The sequence below is a fragment of the Peromyscus eremicus genome, chromosome 17 (assembly GCF_949786415.1).
Source record: "Peromyscus eremicus chromosome 17, PerEre_H2_v1, whole genome shotgun sequence".
In the NCBI taxonomy this organism is placed as follows: domain Eukaryota; kingdom Metazoa; phylum Chordata; class Mammalia; order Rodentia; family Cricetidae; genus Peromyscus; species Peromyscus eremicus.
In genome coordinates, this window is record NC_081433.1 from 61,137,660 (window position 1) to 61,164,004 (window position 26,345).

At 58.8% G+C, this 26,345-nt stretch overlaps 2 protein-coding genes and 1 long non-coding RNA gene across 3 annotated transcripts; 2 read left to right on the forward strand and 1 right to left on the reverse strand.

The window, feature by feature from the left end:
- Positions 1 to 143: 143 nt before the first annotated feature.
- Crlf1 (cytokine receptor like factor 1) lies at positions 144 to 12,203 on the reverse strand. Its single transcript, XM_059245050.1, has 9 exons — positions 11,975 to 12,203; positions 6,474 to 6,755; positions 6,105 to 6,234; positions 5,799 to 5,968; positions 3,131 to 3,288; positions 2,894 to 3,062; positions 742 to 929; positions 601 to 648; positions 144 to 411 (listed from the first exon to the last, which is right to left on the reverse strand). Exons 1-9 carry the CDS (start codon positions 12,096 to 12,098, stop codon positions 391 to 393), a joined length of 1,290 nt encoding a protein of 429 aa, XP_059101033.1. The 5' UTR covers positions 12,099 to 12,203; the 3' UTR covers positions 144 to 390.
- Positions 1,466 to 3,834, forward strand: LOC131894738 (uncharacterized). The gene is made up of 3 exons (XR_009374991.1): positions 1,466 to 2,070; positions 2,965 to 3,069; positions 3,724 to 3,834. It is a non-coding gene; the product is annotated as an uncharacterized LOC131894738 (long non-coding RNA).
- A 5,180-nt stretch (positions 12,204 to 17,383) lies between the features above and the next one.
- Positions 17,384 to 21,112, forward strand: Tmem59l (transmembrane protein 59 like). Its single transcript, XM_059244601.1, has 8 exons — positions 17,384 to 17,898; positions 18,774 to 18,918; positions 19,007 to 19,104; positions 19,244 to 19,396; positions 19,826 to 19,928; positions 20,145 to 20,259; positions 20,341 to 20,458; positions 20,569 to 21,112. The coding sequence occupies exons 1-8, from the start codon at positions 17,746 to 17,748 to the stop codon at positions 20,695 to 20,697; spliced, it is 1,014 nt and encodes a 337-aa protein (XP_059100584.1). The 5' UTR covers positions 17,384 to 17,745; the 3' UTR covers positions 20,698 to 21,112.
- Positions 21,113 to 26,345: the final 5,233 nt, after the last annotated feature.

Genomic DNA, 26,345 nt, shown 5'->3' on the forward strand with positions numbered 1-26,345 from the left:
GAACAGGGAGAGCAGGTGGGAGACTTGCATCCCCCTAAGGAGTTGAGGACAGGTAGTCTAGTGTCCTGGAAAACAGGACTGGTTTTTGAGGTGGAGGATGTTCCGATCCCCCAGACCACACAGGCCTCAAACACACCATCAGAGGACCTGAACAACTCTTTTATTTAAGGAGACTCTTGGAGGACCCTGGGTCACCAAAGTCATTACTCCAACCGTATCCACACTGGGGTACACCCAAGCTGACCATCATGCGGACCAGATCTGTGGCTGTGGAAGCTCACTGTGCTTGCCCCAGCCCCTAGTGATGTTCCTCCGGTTCCCCCGAAGCGAGTACGGAGGAGTTGGGGCGAGCCTCCGGTCTGCAAGAGGCAAGAGGATGATGGCTTGCTCTTAGAGTTTATCCGGCAGGGCCTGAGAGCAGAAAAGAGACCACACTAAGCCTGGATCCCTCTCTGCGCCTTGGTTGATCATGCAGTAAAGTGCTTGGCCTGAGGCTGGTATGCAGTAGGTGCTCATACATGCTAAGTGGTGAGAGGAGAGTCCCATTTGAACAACCTGAGGGTGGACTGCCCCAGTCCACACCCACCAGGACCCTCTTACCTCTCGCCGAGCCCCGTCTGCCCGAGGGCAGGATCCCCTCGTCCTGTGCTTGGAAAGAAGAGCGCAGTGTTGTGGAGGCTGCACACCCGGTGCCCGTCCTCAACTCCCGCGCCCCCGCGCGGACCTCCCCCACTTTCCTACCTGGTTTCGAGTCTTGTGTGACTTCTGCATCCAAGCACGCCACTGGTCGTAGAGGCGGAAGCTGAGGTTCGAGCAGTACGCGTGCTTCTTGAGCCAGCCGAGGAACTGCTTGAGCTCGCGCCGCACCGGGCCCGAGCTGGGCTCGCCGCCCCGCGGCTCGCACACCCCGCCGCCCGGGCCCGGGCGCTCTAAAGAGAGTGGAGCAGCAGTGTCGGGGCGCAGCCGGCAGGGGGCGCACGCGGGCGGAGCCGCGGCCTCCCCTACCAGACCTGCCGCGGCCGGGAAGTTGGAACGGGTGTCAGGTGTGGACCCGGGCATCACCCAGCGGGATGGCGATAGAGACGGGCAAACCCGGGTATTCGGTCGGAAAGGAAAACAATGGGAACTAGGTGGGACCAGACAAAGAAGGAGAAGGCAGAGCCTGGGCTGCGCCCCCAGTCACTGGGAGAGAGGGTCCCTCCCCGAGCATGGTGGCACAAGCTTGTCATGCCAGCACTGGCAGCCTGGGGCAGGGTCGCTGCGAGGTCAAATCCAGTTTGGGTTACCTGCGACTTTCCGGAGAGAGGGAGAGCCAGAGGGAGGCAGGCTGGGGGCGCTGGCTGGGTGGCTCAGTTGGCGATTGTGCTTGCCACCAGCCCTGGCCCCACACGGTGGGAGAAGCCTACTCACAGAAGTTCTCATCTGACCTCCACATGTGTGCTGTGGCACGCAGGCTCACGAAGCACACACACCAGACAAAAACAAGTAATCTTAAGAGTTGTTTAATTATACGAAAGTGTAAAAAAAAGGCTCTGAGAAAGTGGGTGACAGAAATGGAGAGAGACAGCAAGCACAGCTCAAGGGGCAGGTCCCCAAGATAAGCCTGAGAAAATGATCGGGTGTGACAGGGAGTGGGCTGGGAGGGCCAGGTGGAGGCCGGCCCCGGGTCCAACCCCCAGGCGCAGCCATCCCCCAGCAGGCCGGCGGATAAGGACATCGGCTTCACGTCATAAATAAAGCTGGGGACTCGCTGACAGGCCCTGGCACGGCCTCGGCCCCCACAGCCCCTGCTTGCCTCCCCCCGCACCCTACCCCCGGCCTCCCCAGTCTCCCGGGCGGACGCAGCCGCCTCCTGGCTCCCGCGCAAGAATCGCAGGTGCTGGGCACGAGCAAGGGCCAAAGCTCCGCGGCTCGGCCCCTCCCGACTGCCTTCACTCCCGCCCAGCCCAGAACCTGGAGGGGCCCGGATGGGGGCTGGAGAGCTTGCAAGAGCTGGTTCTGACCCTCTCTTCCTCTAGGACTCTCTCCGGGACTCAGTTTCCCCATTATCTCATCCTCACCAAACTGAGCGTATGTGTCTGTGTGAGTTCGGTTTCCGTGTCCTCATGAGAGAAAAAGCATTCTTTCCCTCTTGGGGGACCGATGGAAGGGGCTAGGGAATGGGGGCCTCCTCAGCTGCCTGCAAACACTAAGGGGGGCACTAGCCTTGGACAGATAGGGAAACTGAGGTCAGACATTTCAGGCAACATGTTTCATAGGAGGGAATGCATGTCCAGGAGCTCAGAAAGTCTGCAGGGCAAACAAGTGGACCTCAACCCCTCCCGTCTTGAGAAAGGGACTCAAAAAAGTGGGGGTTCATGCCTGGTTTCTGAGCACTCAGGAAGCTGAGGCAAGGAGATTCCAAACATTAAGGTGGGGGGGGGTGGCTAGCAGTAGAGACCCCACTCGGAAGACACAGGCACCGTGGTCTCGGTGTGGGACAAAAGCTGCTACCCTCTGCTGTGGCACCATGCAGTACAGTAACGGGCTGTAACGTTCTATGTTATATAAAGTGATCTTCTCTGGAGACTCTAGATTTGGGTGAAAACAGCCTGTTTTCAGTTTTGTTACAATAGGTCACATTGTTGCCTCCCACCCCTCGCCAAGCCAAACGACAGGCTAAAGAGAGTCCGGAGCCACAAGTGTGACACGGCTAGTCTCAAGAGTGTGGTGGTGGTGGTTGCCTATCATCCTGTCTGGAAGCAGAGACAGGAGAATCAGGAGTTCGAGGTCATCCTTGGCTACACAGTGAGCTCAAGGCCAGCCTGGGCTACCTGAGATCCTGTCTCAAAAAGAAAAAGAGAGAGACAGGCTGGAATGGGGTTCCCGTGGGGCCAGCCAGAGAGGTGCTCACCACTTCGAGGGGTGGAGGCGGCGGTGGGGTGGCTCCACTCGCTCCAGATTCCCGCCTTTTTCGATCCGTAGATCCCGAATGGGTTACAACGCACTTGGACAAAATATACAGTGCCGGGCTTCAGGCCCGCTAGGCGGCAGGAGGTCTGGTTGCTGACGTCATCCACCACCTGCACGGTGAGGGAGGAGTCAGATGCGGGGGGCGGGGTCAGGGGCGGGTCCGGGGCGGGACGGGCACCTTCCAGTCCACGCTGTCCTCCACTCGGTAGCGGATCTGGTACTTGGCTTGGAAGAGGAAGTCCTTGAGAGCAGGTGGTGAGACCCAGCGGACGCTCAGCTGGTCCTCCAGGCCCCCAACACGGCTCACGTGCACGTCGGGTGGGGGGTCCGTGGTCACTGAGGGTGGAGCAGGCCTGGTCACTGGAGATGTCTCTTTTGTTGTTTTTGAGAAAAGGCCTCACTGTGTAGTCCTGGCTGGCCTGGAGCTGGCTATGCGGATCAGGCTGGCCTTGAACTCACAGAGATCCTTCTGCCTCTGCCTCCCCAAATACTGGGATTAAAGGCTTGCAACAGTGGGCCCAGCCCTGAGGACAATGCTTGGTGAGAATTGTCTGGAGACAGATCCTCCCCGTGGTGTGATCCAGGCTGCAGTGGCTCCTGGGATGCCTGCCTGCATTTGCCAGACCGCCCCCCGCCCCCACACCTGCTGTCGATCCACCCAGGCCTGGTAGACCACTGTCACTTAAGATTCCAGAAACAGCCAGCAGCAGTTAGAGTGAGCTGATAACACCGTTACCGTCTCTGATGGAAGACACACAATCCTATCCTCAGGGGCACAGAGCAGCAACCCTCCAGCTGGGGCTGGAGCTTAGAGGCAGAGGTCTCACTAAACAGGAGTACGCATCACCCTGCCCCTGTGAGCATCACCCAGCACCCGTGAGCATCACCCTGCACCCGTGAGCATCACCCTGCCCCTGTGAGCATCACCCTGCCCCTGTGAGCATCACCCAGCACCCGTGAGCATCACCCTGCACCCGTGAGCATCACCCTGCACCCGTGAGCATCACCCTGCCCCTGTGAGCATCACCCTGCACCCATGAGCATCACCCTGCCCCTGTGAGCATCACCCTGCCCCTGTGAGCATCACCCAGCACCCGTGAGCATCACCCTGCACCCGTGAGCATCACCCTGCACCCGTGAGCATCACCCTGCACCCGTGAGCATCACCCTGCACCCGTGAGCATCACCCTGCCCCTGTGAGCATCACCCTGCACCCGTGAGCATCACCCTGCACCCGTGAGCATCACCCTGCACCCGTGAGCATCACCCTGCACCCGTGAGCATCACCCTGCCCCTGTGAGCATCACCCTGCCCCTGTGAGCATCACCCTGCCCCTGTGAGCATCACCCAGCACCCGTGAGCATCACCCTGCACCTGTATCACCCAGCACCTGTGAGCATCACCCTGCCCCTGTGAGCATCACCCAGCACCCGTGAGCATCACCCAGCACCCGTGAGCATCACCCAGCACCTGTGAGCATCACCCTGCCCCTGTGAGCATCACCCTGCACCCGTGAGCATCACCCTGCACCCGTGAGCATCACCCTGCACCCGTGAGCATCACCCAGCCCCTGTGAGCATCACCCTGCCCCTGTGAGCATCACCCTGCCCCTGTGAGCATCACCCTGCCCCTGTGAACATCACCCTGCCCCTGTGAACATCACCCTGCCCCTGTGAGCATCACCCTGCCCCTGTGAACATCACCCTGCCCCTGTGAACATCACCCTGCCCCTGTGAACATCACCCTGCCCCTGTGAACATCACCCTGCCCCTGTGAGCATCACCCTGCACCCGTGAGCATCACCTTGCACCTGTATCACCCAGCACCTGTGAGCATCACCCTACCCCTGTGAGTATCAACCTGCCCCTGTGAGCATCACCCTGCACCCGTGAGCATCACCCTGCCCCTGTATCACCCAGCACCTGTGAGCATCACCCTGCACCTGTATCACCCAGCACCTGTGAGCATCACCCTGCACCTGTATCACCCAGCACCTGTGAGCACCGCCCTGCACCTGTGAGGCCCTGAGTCCCACTCCAAGTATCAAGTCTCTAGCTGACTGCTAAAGCTATTGTCTGTGTTTTGAGCCAGGGTCTCACTATGTAGCCCAGGCTGACCTCGGCAATTGTGATCTTCCTGCCTGGGCCTCCTGAGCACCAGGATGACAAGCGTTACCATATTTCACCCCACCCCAGGCTGCTGTTTGGCTCCATCCAAAGGTACCCCACCTCATGTCCACTTCTGTTGCCCTGCACATTGCCAAGAGCTTCCATGGGGCAGCTCTGCCAGCCACAGGGCACAATTGAGGGTCAGATGGCACTTCAGGATGCCAAAAAGAGACGAGTGGACTAGGGATGTGGGAACAAGCCAGGAGCACCCAGGAACCCTTCTGGGGACCATGGAGAGAGTACAAGCTGATCTCTCCCGGAGTCCTCAGTGAGGCACTGAAAGGGTTAAATGGCCCAGGCTGCTCTGGGCTGGGAACACCCTAATTAGATTAGGCCCAATTCTGCTCAGGGATCATCCACTTCCTGCCTCCCACCCTCACCCCCCAGCTCCAGGCCTCGGCTTCCTGGGGCGCCTCCCGACCTGGGCGCCCTCTCCTGGATCCCCCAGGACTCCCTCCTGAACACCTGGGCTGCTGAGGGGAGAGTAATAAGGCCAGGTGTTTTCTGAAGAGTGGGGGGATCTTGATTGTCTTGGGGGGAAGGTCTTTCCATTGAGTTGTGGACACCGCCTTCTTGCAGCTACCATGGCTGGGGGTCAGATCCCTAGAAGAACCAACAATTCCAGGGGAAGGTCCTATTGCGTCTGGGACAGAAACCGGGTGGACACTGGGGGCTCACCCACGTCCAGGACATCCAGTGTGAGCACATCAGATCGGGCCGAGCCCAGACGATTGGTGGCTTCCACCCAGATCTCATAGGGAGTGAAGAGGGCCAGGTCTTTGGGTATGTGGCAGGAGTGAGGACCCACAGTGTGGTATTCCTCACATGTGTTGTCCTGACCATACCACCTGTGGAGGCAGGAGAGTCCCCTTTTAGTCCTTAGACCTAGTTTCTGCAGCCCCAGGGTTTCAACAGGAACATATTTGATCAGAGAAGGCAAGTATCTGCCTGAAGTCACACAGCAAGGCTGGGCTGGGCACCAACCTCAGCTTGTACTTGAGGGAGTAGTTGGTGTGTAAGAATGTCTCCCCATGTGCCCCCGGTGTCCAGCGGCAAGTGAGGTCCTTCATGTTCCGGGACCAGCAGCTGATGTTGAAAGGCTTCTCAGGGGGAACTGTGAGGGAAAAGGTGACAGAGCTTTTCAGAAGCCGCTGGGTACACACGGAAGAGTGGAGTCACAGCTGCCCCCAGAGCTACAGTGCCTGTCCTGGGTGTGACCATGCCAGCATGCACGCTCATTTCCAACCCAGCCTGCCTATGGCTCCGCCCCGTAACAGAGGGCCCATACTCTGCTCTCCAAACCTGTCATTTCTCCCGAAGACCTAGCCCTGGGTGTCCTGGGGCCCCACTTACGGCCAACGTAGAGGCAGGAGCCAGCCAGAATGCTGCCATCCCGGGCATGGCACACCAGATTGTCCCCTGACTGCTGCCTGGATCCATTGAGGTTGGCCAGGGCCAGGGCCAGGGTGGAGGTGTTTAGTAAGTGGGACAGCTCTGAGGGCAGGCGGCGCCCATTGAGGGTCCAGTAGAGACCCTCAGCGGTGGTCCCAGGTGTGTCTCCGTATAGAGAGCAGGTAGCTTGCAGAGAGGAGCCTATGAGAAGCGTGGGGTCCTGGGGGCTGATCACAGCTGTGTCTAGGGTCAAAGAGAGACACTTGTCAGGCATGGGATGGACCCACAAGCCCCTAATCCTCTCGAACATCCAGGGATCTGGAAGTCTTGAGGAGGTGCAAATCGTCACCCATTTTACAGATAAACAGAACCAATGAGGCTTAAGTACCCATTGCAGCCAAGGCAATGGAGTCAAGGCCAAAGCCAGCTGAGACGCCACAGCCCAGCACCTTCCCAGTCACAGCCAGGAGAGGCACCGATTGCCCATCACTGCAGCTCTTGGAGGTGGAGGCAGGGGAGTCAGAAGTGCACAGTGAGTTTGTGCCCACCAGAGCTACAGGACACCCTATCTCAAGAATCAACCAAGAGCCGGGCGGTGGTGGTGCTCGCCTTTAATCCCAGCACTCGGGAGGCAGAGGCAGGTGGATCTCTGTGAGTTCGAGGCCAGCCTGGGCTACCAAGTGAGTTCCAGGAAAGGCGCAAAGCTACACAGAGAAACCTTGTCTCAAAAAACCAAAAAAAAAAAAAAAAAAAAAAAAAAAAAGAATCAACCAAGACAGGGGCCAGTGAAATGGCTCAGTGGGTAAAGGTGACTGCTGCTAAGCCTGAAGACCTGAGTTTGAACCTAGGACTTATATTGTAGAGGAAAGAGAACCAACTCCCACAAGTTGTCCTCTGGCTTTTACATGCTGTGACATACATATATATACACCAGCACAAAATACATTTTGGGATTTTTTGCAGGGAGGGTGAGGAGAACTGGGTCTCACAATGTATCCTTGGCTGGCCTGAAACTGGAACTCACTCTGTAGAGCAGGCTGGCCTCGAACTCACAGGCCATCTGTCTGCCTCTGCCTCCCGAGAGCTAGAGTTAAAAGTGTGCACTTCTGCAGGGCAGTGGTGGTACACGCCTTTAATTCCAGCACTCAGAGGCAGAGGCAGACAGATCTCTGAGTTCGAGGCCAGCCTGGTCTACAGAGTGAGTTCCAGGACAGCCAAGGCTACACAGAGAGACTCCGTCTTGAAAGACCCCCCCCCCAAAAAAAAAAAGTACCTCCATGCCACATGAAAACATCAAAAATAAATAAATTTTTAACAAGTTAGTCATAGATGCCCACTCGGCTCTAAGTAAGTCTTTTCTGTTAACTTATTACAGCTCCCTGTGTGTACTATAATGCACTGTGGAAGTCAGCTGGCTGGGGATGGTCCTCTCCACCCACCATGCGGTCCCACTGATGGAACTCACGTCAGGAGGCAAACGCCTTCACCCTGTGAGCCATCTTACCAGCCCGTAAGACTTTTTCCCTCCTTTCCTTCAGAGACAAGGTCTCGCTAGGCACACTAGGCTGTCTTCAAACTTGCCACCCTCCTCATCCCCCTGCCTCAGCCTCCAGAGTTCTCTGACACCCTAACTCTCACATATGTGCCACGAGAAAGTGGGCGCATCTAGATAGGAAAGCCCTAGCCTGGCACGTGTCTGTACCTGACGGGTCCCACACTCGCTGTCACCAGAGCTGGCCCAACCCCACTCCCAAGCACCCTCTGACTCCATTTTCCCATCTTCCTAATCCACGGGGTAGAGAGAGGACTGACTCCCCAGGGCCACTGTGATGCCACTAAGGAAGTGACCTCAACCATGTTGTGACCATCCCTGGGACCACCAGTCTCTCTGCCGGCCTGCCCTCCCTTAGGGTGGCCCATAGCTGTCCTACCCACAGGCTGGGACTTCAGGGGGACATCAAAGCCTCAGGGATGGGAAGGGGAACATATTCCAAGCCCTTCTGACTCAGTTTCCCCTCCTGGCCAGTGGCCATCCTGATATCGGCCACACAGGATGGTTGGAGGTGTGAGGGAAGTTTCACAGGAAGCCCCCTAAGGCTGGTAAGCCAGGCTGTCCCGGGCTTCAAATGTGCCCAGCTTGTCTGGAAACCTAGCTCCATTCACTTCTCTGAGATAACTTCTTCACCCAGGGTAGGAAAACTCATTCACTCGTTCAGAGCCTACAGTGTGCCAGGTACTGAGGTCACGACGGGAATGAAAATACAGCAAAATGCTTTTCCTCGCTGGTTGTGGTTGGTGGCTGCACCTTTAATCCCAGCACTCGGGAGGCAGAGGTAGGCGGATCTCTGAGTTCAAAGCCAGCCTGGTCTACAGAGCGAGTTCTGAGACTGCCAGGGAGGGTTACACAGAGAAACCTTGTCTTGAAAGACCCCAAAAAATAATAATAAAGTCACAGAAATAGAAAAGAGAGAGGGGAGGAAGGAGGAAGAGAAGAAAAAGTACAGTTGGGACTGTAGCCTTGTGTGCTTGAGGCCCTGGGACCAGAGTTAAGTAAGCAAGAGGCAAAGGAAGGTGAGTCAGTAGCCACACTTGGCAAGGAGGCCTGTGTGTGCAAAGGCCCTGTGGCAGAAGTGAAGTTAGCAAAGGCTGCAGGGCTCTCAACACTTAGGGAGGAACACTGACTGCCGGGTTGGGTGGGGGGGTCAGAGGGGATGAGACTTGGGTTTTTAAAAGGGGTTCCCCAAGTGGCTGGGAGAATGGGCTGCCCTGACCACCATCACTACCCCCACCACCCCAGGCTCCTGGTAAGCTAAACTGAAGCCCTGGACGGTCCCTCATGCCCCACATTGGTGAGGTGACACAGCCCGGCTCTGCAGGACTTCTCCGGACAAACTCGGCCTTGGGAGGAGGCGGGTCCTGCTGGAGCCTGTGATCACAGTTGTATTTGGGGCTTGGCCCAGGGCTCGGGGAGGTCTCGGCGTCCGTGCGAAGGAGCCGATGGAGCAGGCCAGAGCGGAGGAGGCGGGGGCCAGGGGGCCGCCCCGGAGGTCCCAGGCAGCCAGCCGCCCGCTAATTCAGAATTCCTTCGGCATGAACTGGGACGTGCCAGCGTCTGTACCCTGGCCCACCCACCGCTTCCTGCCCGGGCGCCCCCCTCAGCAGGGTGGGAGGCACTGCCCCGACCCGGGACCCCACGGTCTGCACGCCGGGGCGATGCTCACACCCCTCTGTTCTTCCCTGGCCTTTGTCTGGCCAGGAAGGGGACTCTCTGGGGGGTCCTGGCGGGGGTACTGCCCTTTTACCACACCCGCCTGGCCTGGATTCGCCGGCAGCTGCAGCTGCCCTTCGGGGCTGGGGGGGGGGGGGCGAAGAGCAAGGCTAAGCCAGCCTGGACAGGACAGCCCAACTTTCTCCTCAGGACAACTGGGTGCAGCCCCCCTGCAGTACTCAGGACACCTGGCATCCCCTTCCCAGATCCTCCATAAAACAGGGAAGACGTCTCCAGTCTGAGAACAGGGGCGAAGCGTAGGCCTGGCACCCTGGAGCACCAGGACAAGAGGACTCCAGCCTACTCCTTGGCTTCCACGAACAATGGGCCAAGGCCACTGGGGACTGGGGCGCACACATGCCAAGCTCGGCAGAGGAGCAGCCGGCTGCAGCCCCCTAACCCTGGAGAGGGAGACAGCCCCCTTCCCTCCCTCTCCCCTCCTTTCCCTCACAAAGCTGGGGCCTAAACAAGCGCCTTTCCCCTTTCCCAATGCGGAGTTGCTGCCGTTATTAAAAAGAACACCATGTGTTTTAAAAGGGAAAAGTGTGAGATTCCCTGAAAGGCCAGCGGGAAGGTGGCCTCCATCCCAGCCGTCCCCCAGGGGTCTCCATGTCCTGTCCCCCTGGTACCTGCACACACTTTTACGACCCACCGGCCGGCCGGTCAGGTGTTAAGGCACACCGTAAGTACAAACAGATTGCAGAGGTGTGAGAAGTTCTTATTTAATTTCTCTCCCCCTTAAAGGAAAAAACACGCGCGCCACCCCCACCCCCACCCGGCCACCTTCGCCTGTTGCTCTGCAGCCCGCCCAGAAACAAAGCTTAGCGCTATGGTGGCATTCAAAGACTACCCACGACCTGGCAGAGACACCGGCTCCCTAGAAAGGTCCCGGGTTGTCACCCCATCACCTGCCCAGAAGCCTTGGGCAAGCTACAGTGTGGATCCGTTATTGGGGGGGGGGGGCGGTGTCCACAGCCAAACATCACAGGCTACTAGCCCCGGAGCAGCAGCGCAGCGTGGTGCCCCAGCGGGGTGGCCTGTGTCCTCAGATGGGGTACAGAGAGTAAGAGGTCGTCCAGCGCACTCGGCCAAATGCATGCCCCAGTGTTGCCTCCCCTGTGGAATGAATGTGGGACCACGAGTGCGTGCGTGTGTGAGTGTGTGTGAGTGTGTGTGTGTGTGTGTGTGTGTGTGTGTGTGTATGTGTCGAGGATGGAATGCGAGCGCCGCGATGGTGTGCGAATACGCATCTGGGCTGCAGCGCGCGTCGGAGGGCAGGGTGACGGGACACAAGCCAGCGGGGCTCTTTTGTGTGTCTTTGGGTGTGTCCCAGAGAGGGTCTGGATGTGGAGACCGTATCCTGGCGGGGATGGGGGAGTAGGGTAAGCGTTGGGTGATGGGGCCCAAGGCCAGGAGTTCCTCCAGGGACAGTGGGGTTCTCTCGGCAGCTGAGCCCCATTGGGTGCCCCTTACACAATGAAGTCTGGGCCCGCGGTGCCCCGACACGCTGGCTCTCGCTCCTTCTCATCGAGATGAGATTTCAGTTGCTGGAGGCTTTCAACCCAGCGCAGCCTGAATGAGGCTGGTTGTGAGCCCCACCGGTGGAGGGGACTTCGAGGATCCCAAAGCGTGGGGTCTGCGGCGGGGGGGAGGGGGCGGCGTCGGCCCCGCGGAGAGGCACGTCCCGGGGGACCCCCCTGGGCCGCACGCCAGGCGGTCAGAGCAGGGGGGCCCCGATACAGCCCCACCCTCCCCGCGGGGTTCATCATTTCATGGGGGAGGGGACCCCACTCCGTGCCAGCACCCAACCCAAAGCACCCAAGCGTGCGCCCCGGGCCCGTGAGGCGTCCCTTACGCTCTGTGTTCCAGGACGCAGACGTGTGCTCCCCGAGGCGTCCCAGCACCCTGAAGAGGGTTCCGGGACACTACGATGTCCCTCCAAACGAGCCTGGCCGGACGGCCTCGCAAAGGCGACCCAGGTAAGAAGGCCTCGGGCACATACCCGGTACTCTTGGGCCACTGGGTGGTGGCACCGTGCGCCCCGCAGGTGAGGGCGCCCCGAGGGCCGCCTTCCTTTGTTCCCGGGCTGTCCAGGTGGCGCTCGCGCCCCCTCTTCCCTCCCCCGCGGCTGCCCCCCGGGGCGCCCGATCCTGGCTTCCCAGGGGAGGTGGGGAGCAGGGCGCATGGTACTCACGGGCTCCCGATCCGCCCCGAGGCACCCCGAGGACACAGAGCAACAGAGGCGACCACAGCGAGGACAGCGGCCTCGGCGGCCGCCGCGCAGATTGGGCGGCGGGGCCCGGGCGACCGGCGGGCATGGGGGTGGCGCGCAGCGGGCGGTGACTGCAACGCCGGGATGGGGCAGGGGAGACTCTGCGGGGTGCAGATTAGGGTTCGGGGCTGTCCGCAGGTCGCTGGGCGCGGACTGCGAAGGCCGGAGCAAGTCTGAGCAGCCGAAATTGACAAGGCGCTAATGCGCCGCTCGCCCCGCCCGGCCCCGCCCCCGGCCCGGCCCCTGGGGGGGGAACCGCGGGCCCCGCACCGGCCTTCCCACCGCCCGCGGGCACCGCGCGCCCCACCCGGCCGGCCTCCGCCCCGCCACCATCCTAGCGCACCCCATCCTCCTGCGTGAAGCCCCCCACTCGTTCCCCACCCGCCCATGGGACCTCCCTCTCCGGCCCCGCCCGTTCCAGGCTGGGACCCTGTGCCCCTAACTCCGCATCGGTCCCTAGCTCGCAGCCCTGGGGCCTTTCCAGTGTCCCCCCCCGTCTACCCCAATCCTTCCTATCCGCCTTCCCCGCCCTGCCCCTCTTACGGGGGCCCCTATACCCTCTAGGATTCGTGTGCCCCCTACACACCCAGCAGTCCCTGAACCCATCCATCCTCCCTTTCAGTCCCTCTTCTTCCGCACAGGCTTTGAAAGTTGTCCCTGAATCCCACGCCCTGGGCGCGCGGGTCCCACCGGTCCCCACCCTGTCTTCATTCCGTTCTCTCTTCCATCCTCGGTGCTCAGCTTCTGCCCGCGCAGGAAAAAATAAAAGTCAGAAGGCGCCAAGTCCCCAGCCTCCCGTCCCACTCCTCGCCTGTCCTCTGCGTGTGCTAGGTTTGGGGATGTCCGGTAGCGTGCGTAGGGAACCCCTATGTGTGGGCACTTGGGAGAGGTGTGTCCCTTGGGGAACGGGACTGAACCCCGCATTCCTAGTTCCCAGGAGGGCATCGGTGCAAAGGAGTTCTTCCTAGACTTCTTCACATCCCCCCACGGAAAAATCCACTCAGCGGCCCGCGGGTGGGGTGCGCCACGCGGTGAGTAATCGCTGCAGCAGCCGCCGCCCGCCAACTTCAGGTAACGCGGGCAGCCTCCAGCGACGCATAGTTATCTCCGATTGAGCGCCTAAGTCTTTCTCTGGGTTATTTTTGTTGGCCACTGTTTGGGGTTTTAGGGAACCCTCCCGGGCCAGCCCAGCCCTGGCATCTCATCTCCTTGATCTCTTCGTCTCCACCCTATCCGGATGCCCACGAAGGGAAAGGAGGTCTCTGGCCTGCAAGGTCTCTGTGGTGAGGTGGCTCTTGAAATAGAGTTCCCGGGTGGTCTCACCCCCAGACTGGGTAACAGCGCCCAGCCACAGCTCCCCGAAAGTGAAGGGCTCAACTCTTCCCACCCAGCGGCGATTGCCTTAGAGGCTTGCCTCTCCCTTAAAGGCCCCCCGGACAGCCTCAAATGACAAAGGCGGGAAATACAAACCAAAGAAGCCACTGCCATTTGCTGGTGGCAAACCAGGCCTCCTGTACCTCAGTTTCTTCTTTTACACAGTGGATAATTTGGGGACAATTATAAAATTTACATGGGAAGAATCAAGTACAGAAGAAATGTCCAGAACCAACCAACCAACCAACCAACCTTAACTCTGGTGAGAACAGAAGAGTGCAGTATTGGCCCACTGGCCTGCAGGTCCTCTCTGAGAAATGTGGCCAGGTTGCCGAGAGGGTTACGTGGGGGTAGTGGGTCACGTGGGGGTAGTGGGCCAGGTCTCCAGGATCATCGCGGCCCCTCCCCCACAGCGCCTGCTCCACTCCAGTTGCTCTGCATAGGTAGGGGAGGTGGGAACCTCGGCTCCTGGGAGGCTTTTGCAGCGAAGATCTTTATTTCATTTTTTCCTGGACGCCCCTCCTCCCCCAGTCCCCGGTGGAAAGGGCTAGCTTCCCCACGTACCCAGGTGCTGCAGGCAGCGACTTGGGAGTTGCTGAATGAGGAGTGTTTTCCCCTCTTCCCACACCGACAATCCATCAGCAATCCTGTTGGCCCTGGTTCCAAAACACACCCCCATTCTGAGATGGAGCCCCCTCCCCAGTCTTGGTCCAGGCCTTTCGTCCTCCCGAGATGCTGAGAGGGCCTCCTCCGGGGTTCGTTCCGCCTCCCTCCTGTCTTTGATTTAACCACAGGCAGAGGGGCTTTGAAAGAAGCGAGACCCAGCTCTGCCCTGCCTGCGTCCCACAGTCCAGCCTGCTGGCTGTTTGGGCTAAGGCCTGCTCGCTGCTTTTAGGGGCCTTAGCCCTTGGGCTGTGATTTCGGGAAGACTTCTCTAAGCCCTTCTATCGTGAGTGGCTTTTTGAGCCCCTGCTGTCCCCTTTACTGTCCTTCCCTGTCTTTGTAGCACAGGCCATCAAAGCGCCTGTCCATAGCACCTAACTGTGTAAGTCCTGAACACCTGAGGGCCCTAGACTCCGTGCTGCGCCAGTGAGGGCCTGAGAAAGTCGTGAAAGAATCCTGCCCTCCAAGTAGCCAGAAAACAGACCCAGCAAGTGATGTGACCCAGGGTTTCGGAGTAGGCCAAACACACCTCATTTTGCTGTGTGACCCAAGCTGGCAGACATCCCTTTCTGGTCTTTGACCTCTGCCCTTTGGGCCAAGGGAATTGACCATAAGGTGCACCACCCATTCCCTGTCCTCACGCTCCCATGGAATTAACTCTTTCCTCCCCGGTTCAGCCCTCTCTTTGCTCAGGAAAGGAGGGTACTCTTGGTGTACCTTCTGACAAATATTGACCTAAGTCATTGAATGTGGCTGGGAATGTGAGAAGGGGTGGCTGGAAGGGCTCTTCATTACTCCTGAACTCTTCACCCAGGGGTCTCCTGTACAGGAGTAGGGCAGGTTTAAATCAGATGAAACCCACTGGAGACCGAGGTACAGCGACAGGACCAGTGGAAACCAAAGCCTGTCTGAGGACAGAGCCGCGACCCATGCCCTTCCCTGTGACCTGACCATTCCTCCAGGGTCACCACCCCTCCCGCCTGTACTTGGTCGTGCTCTGGGTAATGGGGTAGTGAAGGTCTGATTGCCTGGTTTGGGGCCTGTGGGTGCCCCAGGCCCTCTCCCCACCCTGGTGCCTCAGCCTAGACAGTGGAGATGCCACACTTCAGTTTTATAGTGTGCCGCAACCGAAGTACTAGGGATGGGTGTGGGGAGGTCCCAGCCTGGGCTTGTGTGCTCTGGGGCCACCAAGCCTGGGCTCCTTGTTTCTCTGCACCCTCAGAGGCTGGTGCTGCGTCCCGGGATGATCAGCTGTTTGGGGGAGAATCGCACCCCTCTTCTCACGGCTTCCTCCACGTCAGCAAGGAGCGGCGCCACCCAGCCTTGCCGGGCTGGGCTCGGCTTGGGGGTGGGGGTCAGTAGGGTCGTGCTGAGGGCGGCCAGGGACAAAGGGCGCTTGTCTGCGGCCCGCCCTGACCCGGGTGGCTGCTTCCCGGACGCTGGGAGCACGCTGATTCACGCGGACAGCGCCCCCCGCCCCCGGCCGCGCCGCCCCGGGGGGTAGGAAGTGGGGGGGTAGACGCGGGGCGGCGGCGAGTCAACTTTCCCTCTTAAGCCCCGAAGGAATGTCGGCGGATTTCCTGAAATCCGACCCCGGCCGCCCGCCGGCCGCCCGCCCCTCACCTGGACCAGCTCCCCCGGGAACGCCGGGAGGGGCGCCCGGGCTCACCTGGGGGGCCGGGGTCAAGTCCTCTTCCGCTTCCCCCTGCGGCCTCGAGGAGCGGAAAGGGGGAGGGAGCTGGGACCAACAGCCCTGGGGCGCTCCAGACTGCGACCCAACCCCTCATGCCTCAGTTTCTCCTTTTGCAAAAAGTACGGGATGTTCTTTTGCACGTTTATCGACGCCCCCCTCCCCCTCGTGTAGCCCAAGCTGGCTTCAGATGTTTGGCCATCCTCCTGCCTCAGCCTTCCTTGTTGAAATTTTCAGGCCCGGCTTCTCTTGAGCCCCCATCCTCTCCACCTTGGCAGCCTCTCCTCTCCCGTATCCTGTCACCGAGGCCCATCCCCTGTGCCTTTCCGAGTTCCAAGGACCTAATTTGGAAGAGGGGCAGCCCTACCCTATAGGGCTTTTGCAAGGAAAAAAAATAGTCGTGGCAAGAAAATCTTTGTTGAAAGGAGTGTTTGTCTGAAATGAATGAAGGGCCGTGATTGCGGGAGGGTTAAGTGCCCGGGACTCTGCAAATGACAAGTGTGAACTTGAATTCCGGCTCTGCCCAGGCGTCCGGATGCCAGGTTTCCCACCTGTGAATTGGGGAAGCAGGCTTTGTGTTTGGTTTATTGAGCCAGGGTCTCACTCTGTGGGCCAGGCTGACTTATAATTCACTTCGTAGCCCACATTGGCCTTGACCTCGCGGCGATCCTCCTGCCTCAGCCTTTCCTCGAGCTGGGATGATGGGCATGCGCCAAGGCGTATGACTTAGAGAGCCAGTTGGGGTCCCAGTGCGCAGGGACTGCCAGGGGTGCGCTGATGGGAGGGAGGCCCAGCCTGGGAGGGGCGGGGGAGGGGCCGCGCCGGGATCCAGATGTTCAGGTCCGCCAGGCACAGCCGCGCCTGATTAAGCCACGTGGGGGCCGGCCGGGGCCGCCGAGATGAAAGCGAGCGGCCGGCGGGGACCGGGGCGCGCCAGCCCCTCCTCCCGGCCGGAACCTGCGGCTCCCTGTGACCCGACGACCCTTCAAGCGGCCTCCTTGTCTGCTGGGGCGGAGCGACGGGGCTCGCGGGACGCCGGCACCTGTGCCAAGCAGGCCAGTGGGGCTCAGAGCCCCCGCCTCGGCTCCTGGGGAGAGAAAGCTGGGGGGACCTCCGAACCCAAGGCGGCACAGGATCCCTGTTTGCCTCAAGTTTTCCCATCAAATTGGAAAAGTGAGCGGCCCAGCGGCCTTGCTCACTAGGGTGGTGGGGGTCTCCTAGTCCCAGGGAGACACTGGGTTCCCTCAGGCCTTTTTCTGAGCTGGAATGGACGGAGGCCACCCTAGTGCTGCGCCTTGAAGGTCCCCGAGGACTTCCTGGAAGAGGCAGCTGCCGGGAAGGTATCTCTCCAAGAATCTTAGTGTCCCAGAAGCAGCAGACTGTGGCTAGTGGTGGTGGGGGTGGGGTTCCGCGCCCTCTGAAGCTCCAAATCCACTCTGGCTCCAGCCCTATCGTCCTCTTGTCCCTCCTGGCCTCCCTTCTCCTTCCAGCCTCCTTTCCCTCCATTCCAGAGTCTTTGTCTTACCCCTCCTCCTCCTGGTCCTCAACCACCTCGTGTTGCCCCTCCCCTCCCCCATCTTCTACCTCCTCCATCATCTCCCTAGGCCTTCAGCCTGTCCATCCTCCTGGTCCCCTTCCTCCTCCTCGCTCTGCTTCCTCTTTTTTTGTGTGTTTTGTTTTTTAATTCCTTGGTGAAGGATCCTGGCTGTTCTCTGCCTCCATCCCTGAGTGCCTAAGTGTTACCGCATCTGACCAGGCCCCTCCTTGGTCTCCATGGTCGGCAGGTCCAAGTCCGGGCAGAGACGCACAGCCATGAGTATCAAGGTGTCCCGGGCCGGGGTGGGGATTCACCTGCCAGCCCCGCTCGCCGCAGCCCCCCCCTTCCCAGGCTGCCTCGCTCAGTGACGTCAACCCCCGGTCCCGCATCCCGACGCCCGCACTCGGGCCGCGCTGCGCACGCTCGGCCATGGCTGCGGTAGCGTTGCCGCTGCTGCTGCTGCTGCTGGCGTCGCAGGCCGCCCCAGCGCCAGCGCGCGACCCCTTTGCCCCGCAGCTCGGGGACACGCAGAGGTGCCAGCAGCGGTGTCGCCAGAGCCACTCTGTCTCGCCACCCGTTCAGGTAAGAGACGGGTGCCCGGGAACCGGTTCCTGGAAACGGGGAGTGGCCTGAGTGGCGGACCCTCGGGTGGGGGAGGGGATGCGAATCCTTAGTATGCTCGTGCTAGAGAGTAGGGTCCCCGGAAGGGGAAAGGGTCTGGATGGGGGGACCTCGGGTGGGGGAGAGGTCCTTGCTAGGAGACCTGGGATGGGGGTTCCTTAAGTAGGGAAGGGATGCAGGACCCTTGTATAGGCGCGAGAGTCCCTAGAAGTGGCGAGGAGTGTGGATGGAGGCTCTTCAGGAGGGGGAGGAGCTGGGGTGCCTGCAATGGGGGGTGACTTGAAGGGGGGAGGGGTGTCTCAGAACTGTCCTTCCTTCCAGGGAGGGCTGAATTGACACCTGGGATGAACGCAGTGTGTGCGTGTGTGTGTGTGTGTGTGTGTGTGTGTGTGTGTGTGTGTGCGCGCGTGCGTGCGTGTGTGTGTGTGTGCAGGGGAACATGCCCAAGGGAGGCTGAGACCTGCTCCTAAGAAGCCTTGGAGCTCACCCCCCCCACCCCCCACCCCCCCACCCCCGCTGTGCGAGGACCAGTGGGCACCTCCCCTCTCCACATCCCTTTCCTTGCCTTCCCCTTTGAGCCAGCTCTGCCCCAACCCATCCCCAAAAGGACAAGCTCTCTGCCCTTCTCTGAGAAGCCCTCCCTGCCAGCCTCCACCTTGGGGATTTCTGGGGTCCACTGCTCCTTCTACTAGGGCCTTCACTATCCAGTCTGCTTAGAAAGCCCTCCCCATGATGATCCTACCTCCCCACAACTTCACTGCAGTCTCCTGGACTTTTAGGTGACCTCAGTCTTCTTCCCTGAGGCCCTTTGCCTGAGTCCCTGTCTCCCCTCGCAGCGTGAGCAGGAGGGCCCCTCAGATTCCCTGAAGAGCAAGGCCGTCCTCACCAGTGCTTGTGAACGCGGCTGTCGGCTTTTCTCCATCTGCCGCTTCGTGGCCAGGAGCTCTGGGACCAATGCCACAGAGACGGAATGTGAAGCAGGTGAGTCCTCGGGGCTGGGTGCACCTGGGGCTGTGGCAGCGGTGCCCTGGGAAGCAGCCCCAGTGACTCTCCATCATTTGGCCCACAGCCTGCACTGAGGCCTACGGGAAGGCAGCAGAGCAACGGGCCTGCAGTGAGGGATGCTGGGGCCAGACCCCCGAACCCGAGACCCGGCCGGAGCAGAAGGTAACCCTGAAGGGCTCAGAGAACGCCAGCTAACCCACTGGAGGACGGGGTCTCTCTTAGACTGTTAGTCTAATTCCCCGTGGCCCAGTTTCCCAGCATGAGTTTACTGATATTTCTGGGTTGGGCCTCCCCTTCCCAGAAAACGGCGTTGGAGCTGCCCAGGGGGCCTCTGTCTCTGCTGAGCTTACTTTCCACAATGTGCAATGGCCTCATGAGTTCCGCCCAGGGCTTCGTGTCCTCCACCTGGACATACTCCCTTCAGACAGACAACCGCAAGGTGGTGGTCTTCCAGGTGAGAGCTGAGAAAGGGTGAACCACCCAGTGGTCACCTCATGGCATGTGAAGTCCTGGTGAGAAGCTTCAGGCAAGGTGACATCTAGGACCCTGTTCTCACCAGTTCGTTCATGTAGGTCCCAGGGACAGAACTCCGTCATGGGCTTGGCAGCCAGCACCCTTCTTCATTGAGACATCTTACCTGCTCCCCATGTGGGGTTTTATCTGAATAGGGGTTCACACTGGTTGTGTCCCGTGACCATTTTAGCCAATCTGTAATTGTGTCCTTGGCCTGGGTATCTTCCTATTCCTGGGTTATCAGAGGGCTTAAGGTCTGTGGGGCGTTGTTCTCCTGCCTGACCCCTAGGAGACCTAGGGCTACCTGGGCACCCAAACAAGGAACTCTAGCCCAGTTGGGTCTTCCTGTGACGTCTCATTCCCTGCTCAGACCCAACCTGTGGTAGAGAACTTTGCTGTCCAAGGAAGTCGTCTTCAGCGAGTGGAGGTGACCCTGAGGGGGTCCCACCCTGAGGGCCTGGAATTGCACATGGGTAAGATTGCAACAATTCCATAACCAGTGTCCTGGGCTCCACGGTCTCCCAGGATTCGTGGGCAGTCTCCACGTTCTGTAGTTAATCTCCCAGGATCCCTTGCACCTCCACTCCGGCCCTACACCTCCTCCTGCCCAAGTCCTGGCCTTCGTTCCCACTTCTTACCAGGTTGCCCTCTTAGCTGAGGAGGGGGGCTAAGTTGCCCCCGCCTTCCAGATCCCCTAGGCACCTTGGACAAAGTGAGGCGAGCTAAGACCCGAGTGAAGCCCAGCAAGGCCAAGGTGGAGTCTGAGGACCAAGAAGAGAATGACTTCTTCAGCTGCATGTCCCGGTGGGTGCCCGTGGGCTGGGCTGGGCTAGGTGCTGCTGGATGAGGCTGCAGACAGCTGAGCACTGCCTGCCCTTGAGACAGGCGTTCCGGGCTGCCTCGGTGGGTGGTGTTCTGCTGTCTCTTCCTCTCCGTCCTGATCATGCTGTGGCTGAGTTGCTGTACCCTGGTCAGCACACCGGGCCAGCACCTCAGGTTCCAAGTGAGTAGCACCTGGTGGCTAGGGTCTTGGGGTGGGGCAGGAAGTCTAGGGCTGGGGACTCCTGCTTGCCCTGGTAAGCCAAATGAGGGTTTTTGCCCCGATTCCTACAGCCTCTGACCGCAGAGCAGCATAAGGGTCTCCTGATGGAGTCAGCCTGGCCTTTGTACCCGTCCCCGCCACCTGCCTATGAGGACAGCCCCCCGCCCTACAAGTTGAAGCTAGATTTGACCACGCTGTAATCTTTGGCCTGCAGGGGGCCCCTCCATATTCGTTCACTCTGCACCCTGAAGTCCAAGGTCAGGGTGGGGACCAGCCTTGGCCTCGTCTACCCCCCAGTCCTGCTTCCCTCGCTTGCCAGCACATCTTTCAGCCCCCTTGAGACAGAGGCCTGACTGGCCTCCCCACTCCACTGTCTTGCTTTCTCTGGGGCTGGCTTTTTGGCTTTTCTCACACGCTCTGGCTATGAACCTGGTCTGTCACCTTTCTTTTTCTTTCTCTGTGTCCTCTCTTGGGGTCTGAGGACTCGGGTTCCCCTCTGCTCAGGCTCTTTCCCTTTATCTCTGGTGACCCAGCCCTACCAAAGGGAGGGATGGGGACTCCCTGCTGGGAGGGGATGAGGAGGAGTAAATCTTTAAATAAAGTGAATAAAAAAGATAGAGTGGCTGAGCCTGCTTCAGTCTGTGCCTGCCCTAGGGAAGTGGGTTGAGCAGGGAGACTAGAGGAATCTCCAGCCACGCCCCCAGCCCCTCCCTGGGGGATCCTAAGCAGGGCTCCACCCCATGAGGAGCTCAGGGCTCCCTGCCGCTGTCTAGCCACTGGTTTCTACAGACTGTCAGGAGAGATAAGGCTGTTTGACTACATGGCTGACATCCAACCTTGATGCAGTCCTTGAAGCCTCAGTTTCCCTAGTTGTCCCCAAGGTTCTGTTCTTCGTCATCTGGTGTGGCATGCAGATCAAGTGGTAATAGGTGTCTGGCTGGCTGGCTCATGGCAAGCTGCAGGAACACCCATGTGTCCGGGTAGCAGGGGGTTGCCATGGGAACCAGCATCCTCGTTCCCCAGGGACAGAGCAGCGGGGAGAGGGGGGTGTAGCTGTGTTGCCAGGGCTAGGTAAGGAGAGAGCTGTGCTGTACAGCAGACCTGCAGCGTGGACACCCTGAGCACTGTAAGGGGAGGATGGGGACTCGTGGCCTCCTCCTGGAGAAAGCACGTGGCGAAGGTCAGATTCCCACGAAAGCTGCCTCTTGGCCCCCACAAGGGCTGTTCCTTGTGCGTTGAAGGCTGTTCCCTGTGCACACCTGACCAGCTCTTTGGCCTGAAGGACTCTGCCGAGCCTCCCAACTCTGGCCCAAAACCTGTGTCAAAATGTCTCAACTATAGTTTTTATCATGTTGACAATTAAGCAGTTGCTTGTTCACTGCGTGATGATTGGTGTAATAAATGGTCCCTCTGCCAGATGCGACACACTGGGCGTCTCGGGCGCAGCTGCGTCCCACACACTGAGGAAGCCGCTCTCAATACATCTTTGTCGACACTCTCTCTGCTCCGCCTCACCCACTTCCCACTGAGCCACCGTGGCCCCGTCACTTTCCCTGAGCTTTTTCTGGCACCTCTTGTGACCTTCTACATCATGTCCACCTGGAATTATTGGAACATTCTGGGCTTTTCCACAATGTTCCCAAAATATTGGAATGTTCTGGAACATTCTAGAATATCTTGTCTTCTACTCTTGATACAGCAGGGATGGCGTCGTTTCTTTAGGCTGTCCTTGACCCAGCTAAAGCACCTGCTGCCTTTGTGCAGTTCTTACCATCTGGAGTGGCCTTTGTCACTCACCAGTATGCACGCCATGGATTTATATTTTCCATTATAATATATTTCAGAAATATTCCAGAACTCAAGTCAGATGTGAGGGTATTTAAACTCTCAACAGGAGCTGTAGCCCCCTTCTTAAAAACAAACAGTGGACGTCTGAGGAGTGACACTCAGGCTGATCCCTGCCATCCACACACATGAGCACACACATGAACATTCCCCATGAGCACACACAATAAATGAAGGAAGTAAAACACTACAAAATAGATGGGCTTGCTTCCCTTTTCTGCAATGTTGAGGAGATGGCTTTGGGCATGTCAGGCCAGGGCTGCTCACACAACTACCCCAGCAAAGGAGTCAGTTCCTGGGTCAGCACTCAGCAGATGAGTTTTTGTAAATAGTCTTGCCATGTCATCCAGAACATTCCTAGAGATCTTTGCAATTCAACTCCCGCCAGCTCCCCCAGGCAGCCCCTTCCCTGGCCTGTCTCCATGGATCAGCAAAGGGCTGTTTTCAGTGTCACACGGATAGACACACAGCCTGTCCTCAAATTCCCGTGCACCTGGCTGTGTCGCTGGAGGTCTGCATGGGTGAAGCGGGGCTCTCTTCATTTTTTTCCTTGCTGTATTGCCATCCCTCGAGCCCTTCCTGACACCAAACTGTGCCCTTCCATGTCCATGTTCCATGTGCACCGGAACACTCTGGACTCTTCCACAATGTTTTGGAACTTCATCACATCTGGTGCTGTTGTGTGACTACGTGCTTACCAGTCCATCTGTTGATGGGCCTTTGAGAAGTTTTCAATTTGTGGCAGTTTATTTGCATTTATATCTTTTGGTACAAAAACAAAAACAAAACACCTAAGGGCCTGCGAAGATTTCTCAGTGGATAAAGGCACTTGTCACCAAGCCTGGATCTGACTGGTCCCTGGAGCCCACGTGGTAGAAAAGGAGAGCTGACCCCCACGACCGCTTACTGACTTCCACATGTCCACTGTGGCAGGCACCCACACCTGCGTGCACACACACAAATAAATAAAACTATGACCGCCACCAGCTAATTCCTTAGAACGAGTGGAGTGGTGTCCTTGATTTCCTTCCCAGTGGAAGCCCAGAATGTGGCTTCACTTGGAAGTGGGTTTGTCAGTGTGATTATCCAGATCCAGATGATGTCAAAGTGGACCAGGATGGGCCCACCCCCCAAAGTGCACTTTTTTGCCTCCATCCATCCATCCATCCATCCATCCATCCATCCATCCATCCATCATCCATGTTGAGGAGTGGGGGCACATGCCACAGTGTGTGTAGAGGGCAGAGGACGATTTGCAGGAGTCCTTTCCTGCCATGTGTGTCCCAAAGATCAAACTCAGGTTGTTGGGCTTGGTAGCAGGCACGTGCACCTGACCCACTCACTCCTTTTATCTTTCTTGGAGAAAAGCTGCATAACCCAGGCTGGCCTTGAAGTTGAGCTCGTGCCTCAGACTCCAATGCTGGAATGGTAGGTGTGCGCCACCAAAGCAGCCCAGAGCTTCCGTAAAACAAAAAGGAAGAGAGAAAATGAAGGGGCAGAGGCTTCAATGGCTCAGTGCTCCGCAGTCAAGAGCGCTAGCACCCACATGGTGGCTCACACCCATCTGTGACCTTTGCACTGGCTGGTCCTCTACCTTGTGACCCTGAAGCCACTGAGGCATCCAGAGCCTACTGCCCTGGGAGTGGGAGACACAGGCACTGTCCTTCCTGAGGCGTGCTGTCTTGCTTGCCTCTAGGCTGTGGCTGTGTGTCTGACATGTGGGTAGAATCTGGATGAGTGTGAAGTGTGCGCACATATGGACACCGCTGTTTGGGGCAGCATGTGTGGAGGACGTGCAAGCTATGGGCCTCTTTGCCAGTGGGGTTGAGCTCGCACACAGCACAGCTAGAAGCAAAATTCTCAAAGCTGATCTTCAGTGGACAAGGGTGCATCCCCAGAGCACTGGGACTGCAGAGACTGGTTTGTGCACACACTCATTGTTTACACAGCAATGGCTGGTGTCAGTCAGTTCACAATGGCTGAGCACCTACCATGTCCCATTCTGTTTGATCATACTTTGTTTCGTTGGCTTGAACCATAGGTAGCCCAGGCTGGCCTTGAATTTGCTGTGTAGGTAGGTAGACCCTGAACTCCTGAGTGCTGGGGTGGCAGGCGTGAGCCCCGTATTTGCTAGTGTTTGCTTTTACCTGAAGGAGTTGCCCTTCCTCGCTGACTGGCTGGCCTGGAACTCACTGTGTTGACAAGGCTGGCTTCAAGATAACGGGTGGCCTGTGCCTCTGCCTGGCTTATGCTTGGGGTTTCATGATGGGTCACCAGAAGACTAAAGAGTAAATGAGCAAAAGGCTTGAGGGTCCCGGTAGTCTATGTCCTTCCAGGGCAGTCTGGTCTTGTAGTCCAGTCTTTTGGAGACAGTTACATGCTCCACAGAGCCCGAAACAGAAAACGGAAGGGAGAGAAGCAGGAAGGAAGACAGAGCAATAATAAAAAGGAAAGCCAGCCAGGTGTGACACACAGCTGTCAGTCTGGCACTCAGCAGGGTGAGACCGGAGGGTTCAGTTGCAGGCCAGCCTGGGAGACACAGGCCGGAAGGCATCTCTGTGGGCAGGGATTCGGGGCAGTGGGAGCTGGGGTATGGGCAGACACAGGAGAAGGAAATGGGGATTTGAGAGTGATGTTGGGGCCTGAGGTTCTGAGTATGCCATGTGCTGAGAGAGTTGGAGCATAGGACTGGAAGTCAGAGGGATGTGCTCAGGCTGGAAAAGGGATACGGCTCAGGGCAAGGTGCTGGGGAAAGAGTCTGTAAACTCAGGGACTTTGGTACCCTCTCTCATCAGGGTGTGCAGTCGGAACCAACATGCCCCTACCAGGCCTCAGCAACTGCCACATCTGTGAATTGCCTTGCTCACACCTTGCTTGCCCCGCCCTTCATGCCTGGATACACACCTCTTAGGCTAGGGTCCGCCCCTCACACCAAAGCCCCTCCCCAACCCCGCCCCTCCCTCCAAACTCCAGACCCTCCCCCTCATTATTATTAGCCACGCCCCCTGTAACGCGACCAAGTCCCGATCCCTCTTATCGTCGACCCCGCCTCCCTCCCGTGCCAGACACACCCCTTCAGCAGTGTCTGCTCTGCTCTAATTACAAGATTCAATCTTATCCGGGCGGTGGTGGCGCACGCCTTTAATCCCAGCACTGGGAGGCAGAGCCAGGCGGATCTCTGTGAGTTCGAGGCCAGCCTGATCTACAGAGGGAGATCCAAGACAGCCAAGGCTACACAGAGAAACCCTGTCTCGAAAAACCAAAAATAAATAAAGAAATAAAAAAATAAAGAAAAAGAGAGAGCCCATCTTTCCTTTTGCCCTGCCTGGCACGACCTAAGCCCCACCCATCCGATGACCACGGCCTCCTCAGACCAGACCCTTCCGGTCATCATCTTGGGCTCCTTCTCTCCTCCAGGGCCGGCGCCAAACCTTCACTCTCCCGGTCCAGCATACCTCCCCAGGCACGCCCCTCAGACCGCCCTCACCTTCTTGGCTCTGTCGGGAGGTAACAAGGCTCCATTTGCTGCACAGGCCATCCAACCTTTCCTTCCCCAGACCAAGCCCCGCCCCAGCCCAACTCAGGCCCCGCCCCCAAGACCCCACCCCTTCCTCCCACAGGTGCTGCATCTACGGGCCTCTTCCCGCCAGGCCCCGCCCCTCTTCAGGTCACGCCCTGCCTGAACCACCTTCTCAGACTTCGACGGACCCTCAGTCCACTCCTCCTTCAGTCCTCACTCCCTCAGACTCCTCCCTCTTCAGGCCCGCGCTTTAGGCCTTGCCCATGGCTCTTACCGCACCTCTCCCAGTTCTTAAACTCCACCTCTTCCACAGGCTCCGCCTCTCAATCCCCGCCCACCGCCCCAGGTCCCGCCCCCGTTCTCTTCAGGCCCCGCCCCTTCATGCCCTTCCCCCCCCCCACCTTCCTTAGACCCTGCCCGTTGCTCTCCCCTGACTCCTCCCCCACCCTCCCAGGCCCCGCCCCCACCCTCAAGCCCCGCCCC